The following is an 11,092-nucleotide window of genomic DNA, read 5'->3' as shown; positions in this document are numbered from 1 at the left end:
GCTAAGTAAATACGTATGAGAATGAGAACGGAGGTTAGCAGAAAAATTGTAACAGAGTGATGGCATCATTGACATGAAAGTCTGTGATGTTAAATTTGGAAAGCAAATGATGTTAGATTGAGGTGTCCTAGGTTGCGAAAACAGTGAAGACTTTGTTTCCTCTCTCCCTTTGAATGATTCATCTCTAAGGTGCTCACAGTCTAATTCCACCTACCATATACCTTCAAGAACTGTTCACAAGCAGTTTATTCGTAACCCATTTTTACGTCAAATCCGACAATATGTTCGTTGAAATAAATAATCAGTCCTATGATAGATCCATTCTTTTCAAAAGTTTTTTAATAAAGGTTATTAACGGAGTTTTTTTGGTCAATTAACACTTTACTAATACTGGAACGAGTTATTTATGTTGTGACCATGTGATCGTCCTGATCAAGATTTAGGACATGAAAATCTTCATTCGAAAAGGTGATTGTAGGCATCGATCTTTTCTCGTGAAAAGAGATGATCAGTAGGCGATACCAATTGTTGGACATATTGTTCCTTTGCCCAGCAGTACGCTTGGTTCTCAAGGCCGTTGTCTCCTCATCATGTCCTCCTTTGCATCTCCTGTATTTGTCTATACATTTCTCGAATTAACTCCATCGGATCCAATTGATCTCCCATGTTCATTATGGTTACCATTGGACTTTTTCTCTTGTCTTCGGCACCCCAGTGAACATCAAAATATTTATGTTCAAGGGGTCGAGAATCGGTCTCCTTACTTTGCAGTTCTATTCTTTTGAAGTATGAGTCACCAACTTGCAGGCTCCTACTCTTGAACTGATCGGTCCACCCAAAAGTTTACTTGCAAAAAGTACTCTAATGCTCAAGTCAACAATATTTCTCTAGGAATTTAGTAAAAATTGGGTTTTGAATAAAATGTCATTTACTTCAATATCAAACTTATATTTATAAATTTCTTAATAAAATCAGACCTATTAATTATTTATTAATGATTGTTATTATTCTTGTGAATCAATCACTAATATCGTTATTCACTACTCTTTAATTACTTTATTTATTACCTTTACGGATATTGAATTGTTGGTCACCGGCCGCCTGATTCCTTAATCCAACAGGCAATCATACAGTAAATAAGTTTTTATTAATATAAAAGTTTATCAAAAGACTTATAAATGTCAAAGTTTATTACAAGACCACTTTATGCCTCTTTATTTTGTATACCCACTTACATCCGATAGGTTGCTTTCCACAAGGTAGATTAGTCAAAGCTCAAGTTTTGGAATTTTCTAAAGCTACAATTTCTTGATCCATGGCATTTCTCCAACAATCATGTTTGATGACTTGGTTATAGGTTTTAGGTTCACTAACTTGGAAAAGATTAAGGACATATGATTTATGAAGAGATGATAATGCATCATAAGAAAGATATGAAGAGATAGGATATAAGGTACCTGTGGATGACTGAGTGGCGGAAGAAGTAGATAACATGTTGCAATGATAGTCCTACAGATAAGATGATTTATGTTTTGGCCTGGTTGATTTCCTTTGTGGAGTAGCAGTGACAGATTCAACAGAAACAGGTTGAGAAGAAAATATAACAGGGTTTGGAACAATAGAAGGAAGAGATGTAGGTGGTAAAGAGGGTTGACCAGTAACTTCTGAGAAAATAGGTGATGGAGAGGAAATGATTTTGGTGACAAAATCCAAGGAATTTTGTGTATCAATAGGTGAGTGCTTGTCACTAGTAACAAAAGGAAATATGTTTTCATAAAATACTACATTTCTTGATAGAAAAATTTCCCTAGAGTTTAAATCTAACAAAAGGTAGCCTTTCACTCCTTTTTTAAAACCAAGTAAAACACATTTTCTTGCATGAGGTTGAAATATTGTTCTATGAGCTTGAAGAGTTAAAGCATAGCAAAGTGAACCAAAAACTCGTAAGTAATGTTAGGTTTAACATTGTGTAACAGTTGAGATGGAGAAAAATATGTCAAAACTTTGGAAGGTAAAATATTAATGAGTTGCACAGCATAACGAACAATAAAACCAGAAAGTTATGGGCAAATGGGATTGAAACATTAAAGATCTAGCAACATTGAGAATGTGTTGATGTTTTCGCTCAACAACTCCATTTTGTTGAGGTGTTTCAACACAAGATAATTGATGTTGTATCCCTTTTTGTCTATAAAAATTTGTCATTGCAAACTCATTACCATTATCTGATCTATTAGCTTTCACATCAATGCCAAATTGTGTTTTGATATAAGAAACAAAGCCAATAAGTTGTGATCTTGTATCTGACTTACTTGCCATCAATTTAATCCATGTGTGTCTAGACATATCATCCATTATAGTTAAGAAATATTTGAAACCATCAACAGAAGAAGTAGAATAGGGCCCCAAATATCAACATGAATTAAATCAAAATGAGCTTTTGAAACAGTAGTACTTAATTGAAAAGGCAATTTCCTTTGCTTAGAATAGTGACAAGTATTACAATGAGTGTATTTTGTATAAGGTAAAGTGGCATACATGGTGCGTAATTTGATATAACAAGAAGAAGAATGATGATCTAGTCTAGAGTGCCAAATATCTATAGAGTTAGGTCTTATTGTAGAACAAGTAATGAAATTCTCAGGAGTAATAGAAGCTGGTGAACCAAGGGGTGTGGATGCAGGAACTATCATGATATACAAGCCATCTCTTTCTTCAGCTTTCCCAATCATCTGCAGGGTTGACTTGTCCTGTATTTCACATGAAAATTCAGAAATGGTAAGTTTACAAGATAGAGACTTAGTTAACTTTGTGACCGAAATAATATTGACTGAAAAATTAGGAACAAACAAGACATTATGTAAAGTAAGGTGTGGGCTAAGAGAAACTATGCCAAAATAATGAGCAAATGAAGAGTTCTTGTTGGGTAGTGATACTGTAATTGGTGAGATTCTATGATAAGAAATAAAATGAGACAAAAAACTGGATATATGATCAGTAGCAACTGTGTCTAGAATCCATTGGGAATAGATATTACCTTGATCCTAAGAAGAAGTGGAAACATTATGAGAACTCACTAGATCGGTAGAATGTGTGACTGTGGGATTAGATTGAGGAAGAAGTGCTAATAGACCACGAATTTGCTCTTGAGAAAGTCCCAGAGTTGAGGAATGTGGTTGCGCCTGAGAATTAGTAGAAGAAGGAACAACTGTAGAAGCCATTGAATTTCACAACCTCAAATTGGACAAAAAATTTCACAACCCGAATCTCCATAAACTTCTCCAGATTCCTCAAAGATCAATCCAAGGCTACGAGTGATTAAAGCATCCAATTGTTTCTCATTGAAAACCCTAGAAAACAAAGTCAAAAAATAAAACATAACGATGCGAGAGTAACATATGGAGTAGTCATAGAAGGAGAATAAATTTTAGGAAGGCCAAGAGGAAAAGGTAGAAGATGAAGATCTTGACAGTAATAGAATGGGTTGCGGAAGAACGTGAGCAATAATTAATTATCTTCTGATACCATGTTAGAAGAAAAGAAAGTATGAAATTATGTATATTATTATATCATATAAGGAGAAAGTACAATTGATATATGTAACGATTTAAAACAATATAAAAATAGAATATAAATATAAAAACAGAATATAAATATATAAAAATAAATGTACAAACATAAATGAAAAGTAAATTAATTTTAATATAAATATACGTAGGTAAAACATTTAATAAATAATATTTATTTTATTCTGCCTTAATCCAATACTTGAATATCAAAACGTTTTTGACAGGTTACCGATCGGATTGACTGACGAAGAGGAAGATTGATGTCTGTGTGATGTCAATCCTACAATAACATTAATTCTAATAATAACAAATGTGTTAGGATAAGTTTTTTTTTTCCTTTATTATTGGCATGAAAAGTCAACCAACATTATTAGTGACCAACTTCTAGTAAGTAATTTAGTTAATTAATCTTCTTTGACAAAGTATATTCTTTCATTTATTATGAAAGTCAAATTTGAGAACTTTCTTAAATAATCTTTCCGATTATAGTCAAACTAATCTAATATCAGCATGTGTTGGGACAAGTTAATTATACCTTTATCAGTTTTTATGACATGCACGCAGGCGCTAGCAACAAGTAAAAGAACGACGTGTGGGGCGGAGGCACTTGGACATTAAAATGGAACATTCTAATGCAGCTAGCTCAACTTTCTTGACTTTCCTTTCCAATTCATTTTTATCACCCTTTCTTCTTCTTCTTCCTCGTTTATGTGTTCTACTTTTCACATTACCAATTCTTCCTCCTTTATTTTCCCATTTTCAACACATGAAAAACAATCCCATCTTCTACTTAAGATGAATCATCACCCATAGACAGAAAGTTCAAGATAGCGATCAACATTTTCTACGGACAAAAAATGTTTGACTTTATCATAAATTCCATTATCAAGAGTTTCTACAAAGGTACTCTTTTATGCCGTACACGTTATTTCAGACTTAAACAATACTTCATAGCATGGTTACAATTTTATGTTGCTGACATTTCAATGTCACAATGTGTAAAAGAAGGATTGGTAAGTACAGTATCTATATACAGAGACATGGAAGAGAAAGGTTTAATAGGAAAAGTGGGAGAATTATGACAATGGAGAGTTAAGACCTTCCTGAACTGACAAAGGGTGCAAGGAATGATGCCGCTTGGAAGATGTATATTTGTCCTTCAAAGAGGGTTTTTTGAGAAAAATGTGTAGGATGGTCCTTTTGATCTGCCACAATGATGAAGCTCTCTCTTTGTGTTTAAGAGCCAAGTAATACAGCACTCTATAGCATACCAAGAAGCAAACTAAAACTCCTAAGTCCCACCATTTTGAATAATCAGTCCTGATTCCAAACATAACTTGAAGTATATGTTCACCCTTTATCTTGGTATCCCCAGCCACCTGTGGTTCAAATTCAAGACCAATCAGGTCATTCTTGAATTGACCCTGTAAAAGAGTATCATTAACATCATTGTCTAAATATATGAAGAATTCATTGAAACATGGTAGAGTTGTGGAGACATTTGTACCTGTATTGACCAGGTAATGTAGCTGAGATAGGACATTGGATAGCGCCAGAAGAATTTTGGAATGTCTGCTAGACTTCTGAATACATTAGATGGCACCATCATGAATACCTGTGCAGACAACTTAATTTCTTTAGGTAAATATATATAACTTCAAATTTACGAGAATTCAATGAAGAGGAGAATGTTTGAGTTTGCTCACAATTACACCAGTTGCAGTTCCAATTGCTACCAATAGGTCGGGTAAAAGTGCTGCAACGAGTAATGTGCAGCCCTCCGTGACAGAAATGAAGCAAAATATATTCATGCAAAAGTAGCAGTAATGAGAGAAGCCTGGATGAAAGTTCACCATATGGTAAAGTATTGTCCCTGAAGAGAGGGAAATTGCAAGAACAAAAGGCACTGATGAGAGGAAATGTGAGAGTACAAAGATGGCCTCTCCATAATGCTTTCCAAATCTTTCACGTTTGAAGACCTGGTTTTAATGGTCATGAAAGAAGAGATCCATAATTTTTATTTGTTGAATTTAGTCTAATGGAACCAAATTAAAATTGAGATGTATGATAAATTAGATGCTTTGAATACCTTTAATTCCTCATGGTAAAAGGGTACGCCTCCTAAACACAGAAAGATCATTAAGCCAAAGATGAATCCATCACATTTGCCTCTAGATATGATTGCTTCATTACTTGTTCCTATGTTGAAAAGAAGACAACCAGCACTCACTGATATGATGATATACAATACAATCCTTAGCCAATAGTAACCAAAGTCTCTAGTCATATTTAGGAAGAATCTATTTGTCAGTGTGCATAGCTGCTTCAGCCAGCTGGTATCATATATCTTCCCAACTAAAGGTTCTTCCTGCAACTGAGAACAACACACTAGCCTTCAATAACTACAGTTACTCCAGTCAAGAAAAAACGGTAATGACAAATATTGTAATTGTCATTTCCTGCTCTTGGTATGAAGCAAATTGACTTACAATTTTTTTCATTTCTCTGATTTTTCTCCTTGCATTTTCTGAATGTATGGAGTTCTTGTAGTTCATTACGAGTTCCGATTTAATCTCCTCTGTCGTCATATTCATTAGAGAATTCCACGACGATGAAGCGTCCTGAACACAATCCAACAGCATTACATATGAGCCACAAAACCATGCTGAAGAATGCTGAAAATAGTGAAACAAACTGCTGCATGAGCTGCAATACAAACGTTTTCAATTTTCGACTTTATTAAGGCTGTGACACTATCGAACTCTGGGCTAACACAACGAAGGAAATGCTCAGGAGGATTCTTTCGGGTTGGACAAGGAAACCCTGCATCAGCAAAGAACTGAACAAGAAGAGAATTTAGCAGCTCCATAGAAAAGCTAAAATCTTGTGTTCTGAAATGGTAAAAAGTCGAAAAATTTGTCACCTTTACAGCCATAGTTGCTTGTCCAAAGTATACAGCTTCACCTGCTGCAAGGAGGACCAGATCATCGAAAAGGTTGAAGATTTCACCACTGGGCTGGTGAATGGAGCATATGACTATTCTTCCATCATGTGCTATGTTAGATAGAGAAGAAATGACATAGAAAGAGGCTGCACTATCCAAGCCACTGGTAGGTTCATCCAGAAACATTACACGAGGTTGAGTTAAGATTTCAATGCCTATGCTAAGCCTTCTTTTCTCTCCTGTACTTATGCCTCTCAAATGCCAATTCCCAAGTCTGCTTTCTGCACTATCTTCAAGACCCATTTCAGACAATACATTTGTTACCACCTTCTCAATCTCATTTCTGGTCGTATGTGAAGGAAGTCTCAAACGAGCTGCATATGTGAGAGTTTCCTTCACAGTTAGAGTTCCCAAGAAATAGTCTTCTTGAGTAACATAACACTGCAAAAACATCAGAAATACAATCTATGAACCAGTGTTGTATTTGTGCATACAAGTGTAGTTATTGCAATTGATGAAACTTAGATTTAGAATTACTGCTTTTGGCTATCAAAAATAGAATTTCATCTTCATAATCTATCAAATAAAGAGTTGTATTAAACGTAAGTATAATAAATTTACAGAGGTAAACCTCTCAAAGTAATTCTACACACACTGGTTATTATTCTTAATATTCTTAGAGGGTGAATTTAAGTTTAATTTAATTTAACAAAACTATTATATTATAATTTATTCGTATTTCTATAAATTTCAGTTTCTTTGAGTTTTCTCTAAGATGAGAGAATAATTAAGATATTATTGTGATATCAGAATATGGTTCTTAGATAGTAAGGTAAAGATCAAGTTTAATTTATCAGATTCTTGATTCCGATAAGCAGTTCATTTTCTACTAAGAATTTAATATATTTTTTTCCAGTCTCTAAAGTGTTTCACAAAGATCAGATGATGTTAGGGTAGGATTTGATACTTAGAACTTACCAAAAGCTTGATAAGACTTTTGGAATTGTAGAAGGAATATTTTCTTATTGGCACATTAATTATTTTTCAGGTAAGCGAAGTTAATTGATTCAATAAGATAGTATTTAAATGTAAAAATAATTTGTTGACAAATTGTATATGAAAAACAGATTACATATTAAGTGATTGGGTTTTGTTGGAGCATATGAATATTTATAAGTTTATAAATGTTGTTTTATTTTAAGTAGAATTTTTGAAGTATTTAATATAATTAGTATTAAAATTAGAAATTATACATGTGTTCATGAAAATATATTATCTAAGTCGGTATCACTCAAACGGTATGTAACTTAAGCAATATGTTCCAGAGGTAACTTACTATGGCTCAAGTATTGACACATGGCCTCGAGCTTGTACAACTCAAGCAATGAAGTGAAGCTTGAGTAAGAGATAAGCTGCTGCAACTTTCTCTTATCGGGAATATATGACTCTTAAAAATAACATGATTATTTAATTACGAAGGATAGAGTGATCTATTTTTATATTCATTTGATATATATATATATATATATATATATATATATATATATATATATATATATATATATATATATATATATAGTATAAAGAGAAAATCTTTACCAAAAGATAATACTAGTTAACATTTGAAAACAACAACCTGACTGTGATTGAGTTTACCAAGTCTCAATTTTAGCTAAACTAAAAATATGTCCACTAAAATCGATCCAACAAAAATATGAAAAGAAAAATATAAAAAATAAATTCTTGCTTTCTTTAAAGTGAAATTTAAATTTTATAATTCAAAGTAATTAAATTATTAATTTCTAAAATTACGTTATACCAAAACAATATATTTTATCATAAAATATCTAACATATTTTATAGAAATGGTTTCGTTTTTAAAGATTGTCCATATAAAATAGTGTAGAAACATTGTTGTGGTTGTGTTGGTAAACTTACAACGTCTTTGCAGCCTGTCGTCCTTCTCGTACTCCCATTCAGTACCACATTTCCGGTCATCCTAACATTGTTGGGAAGTATCCCTGTTCCAATGGCATAAAGTTAAAATTACAATTTGAAAAATTAATTTTTTTAGTTTAATTTTAAAAAATTAAATAACTATAATAAAAACATAGATGAAGTATAAATTAATAATTACTGTCACTATGCTTAAAAAAAATACTTTTACTTTCATTTTTCTCAGATGCTGATATATGAAAAGTACTTTTTTTTCTCTCGGTTGCTTTCATTTATTTATGACTTTCAATCTACCTAAACAGTGACATTTTTAACTGATAACAATCTGTCCAAAAATAGATTTTATGTTCCTCATGATTACCAGATGTAAAGTTTCTAAAATAATTGAAGAAATATCGCCGCCTAACTTTTTTATATCAATTTCAAAGTAGTTAATTTAAATAATTTTTTGAACACAATATAACTTTTTATGTTAGTAGATATCTTTTAGAGCAATTTATTATATAAAAAAAGTACCTTCTATTTAGACAAACATTTTTCCTTTTAAAATTTCTGTTGAATATATATAATGTTGTGGGACCTGAATTTATTAGGAGGTTTATCTCTTGAGGTTACAATAAAGAATTATACATCATATATATATATATATATATATATATATATATATATATATATATATATATATATATATATATATATATATATATATATTCTAAAAAAGAAAAATCATTTGAGATAGAGAATACTCTAAAATTTGAAAATTAAATAAGACAAAAAATAATAAAGTTTTTCAACTAATCCTCAGTTCAATAATCAGCATGTACTAAACACTGATAAAAATCTGTCACTAAATAAATCTCTCATCAACTAAATATAGAATTACACTTCACAAATCAATAACTAAAGTTATTATTCTTGTTAGATAAAAACTCTACACACTAATTGGGATTCTCATGGTACAAAGGGGAATTGGTATAATTTAACGAAGTTTAGATTTACACCAACTTGCTTTCATTTTTACATTAAAAAGGATTAAAAACTAAAAAGAATCAACAAATCATTAGGGACTCGTGATTTATGCACTAGGATTAAGAGACAAAAGATACTTTTGGATAATTTTTTCTATACTATAAGAAAAACTAAATTAAATACTAATATTCTCCACAAATTATAATTAACTTATACATAAACTAAAAATCATAGTTTGGAAACAATTTCTACATAAATTAACTTTAACTTATTCAATCTTTTCTAACCTTAAAAATACTTGTGGAGAAGTCTCTTGAAGTATGTTGAAAGTATGAAAATATAGTTAAAGAGAAGAATTGGTGATTTCATGGTTAATATTGTGAGGTATAGCTAATAGAAAACCAGAATAGAAAGAAAAGTATGAGTGAAAGAAAGAATCATAGGCACCAGCAAGTGCAGCAAGCAAAGTTGATTTCCCAGATCCTGAAGGACCAATGAGTGCCATAATCCTGTTGGGTTCTGCATAACCATTTAAACCTTTTAGCAGTTCCTTTTCTGCACTACTGCTACCATTTGAAGCCACCACTGTCAAATCTTCCCAAACCAGACACACTCTTCTCTTATTCTCCACTGCATTAACTTCATCACTCTGCAACTCCATTTTCGTAGCTATACATATCTCTCTCAACATATATATATATATATATAAATAGATATGTATACTTTTATTAGTACCGTTGTTAGGTTGTATGGGATCGATATCTCATTATGGCACTGCATGAACACGTTCATGTTAGTTGAAGATTTCCTGATAGGAGTTATTGAAGAGTGCGTCTTTATCTGACAGGGATCGATATTTCTTTCTTTTTTTTATATTTTCTGAATTTGAAATATTTTTGCAGAAATTCACTCTTCATGCATTTTACGTTTTCAGTACAAGACACGACATCTGCTAAAGTATAAACCGCCTCTTTTATATCATTAACTGATATAAATTATATTGAAATATAAGAATTTATAAACTAAGTTTTTGTTGGATTTAAAAATTTCAGTTTGTAAGATGATATCATAAAGATAGATTAATAGATTACTGTTTCATGTCATGTAATTTAAAAGAAAAAGTTGTTTAGTACATTTGGTAGGTGAGTTTGATGTCAGATTTATAGTAAATAATTGACTTATTTTGTACATTTCAACAATAATAAAACCGGGTTTTAATTTTCTGTAATTTATAGAAATTGATTTTTCAGTAATCTTTGGATTGAATAACTTTTTAGTTTTATTTTCATTTTCTTTATGTTTTATTAAATAACTAAAATTAATTTAATTTTTACGCTTTCCTTTTAAGTTTGTTGAGAATTAAAGAAAGTACCATGATATTTTAATAACATTCATTTTTTTAATAATATTTTGATAATAGATGATATGTCATTATTTTATTAATCCGTGTATTTAAAATGAATTAATCACAATATATCAGTTGTTTTTAAAATATTATAAAAACATGTTATTAAAAAAACATTTTCCTTAAAAGATTATTAGAATTGACATATATTTGCGAGTGGAAGGGATAAAAAAAGTAGAAAAAAGAAGTGTGCACTTCGAGGTAGATGGACGTGTAATAATCGTGACAATTCACACGTACGGATACATG

The 11,092-nt window shown here is 31.3% G+C and overlaps 1 protein-coding gene across 1 annotated transcript; it reads right to left on the bottom strand.

The window, feature by feature from the left end:
• Positions 1–4,409: 4,409 nt before the first annotated feature.
• LOC124846265 (ABC transporter G family member 15-like) lies at positions 4,410–10,113 on the bottom strand. The gene is made up of 9 exons (XM_047323491.2): positions 9,886–10,113; positions 8,452–8,534; positions 6,493–6,954; positions 6,289–6,408; positions 6,059–6,190; positions 5,659–5,943; positions 5,276–5,548; positions 5,077–5,184; positions 4,410–4,993 (listed from the first exon to the last, which is right to left on the bottom strand). Exons 1-9 carry the CDS (start codon positions 10,097–10,099, stop codon positions 4,646–4,648), a joined length of 2,025 nt encoding a protein of 674 aa, XP_047179447.2. The 5' UTR covers positions 10,100–10,113; the 3' UTR covers positions 4,410–4,645.
• Positions 10,114–11,092: the final 979 nt, after the last annotated feature.

This window comes from Vigna umbellata, chromosome 5, assembly GCF_029865625.1.
Source record: "Vigna umbellata cultivar VRB3 chromosome 5, Vumbellata_1.0, whole genome shotgun sequence".
NCBI classification, from domain to species: domain Eukaryota; kingdom Viridiplantae; phylum Streptophyta; class Magnoliopsida; order Fabales; family Fabaceae; genus Vigna; species Vigna umbellata.
Note: the sequence above shows the minus strand (reverse complement) of the source record. Positions and strands in the feature narration are given on the sequence as shown.

What these genes read in the sequence shown, in the direction of transcription:
- LOC124846265 (XM_047323491.2), bottom strand. Translation starts at nt 10,099, where the DNA reads ATGGAGTTGCAGAGTGATGAAGTTAATGCAGTGGAGAATAAGAGAAGA. An exon ending in GAACTGCAACTGGTGTAATT is followed by an intron (nt 5,185 to 5,275) that starts GTGAGCAAACTC and finishes TTGTCTGCACAG; the next exon opens with GTATTCATGATGGTGCCATC. An exon ending in ACATTACCTGGTCAATACAG is followed by an intron (nt 4,994 to 5,076) that starts GTACAAATGTCT and finishes ACTCTTTTACAG; the next exon opens with GGTCAATTCAAGAATGACCT.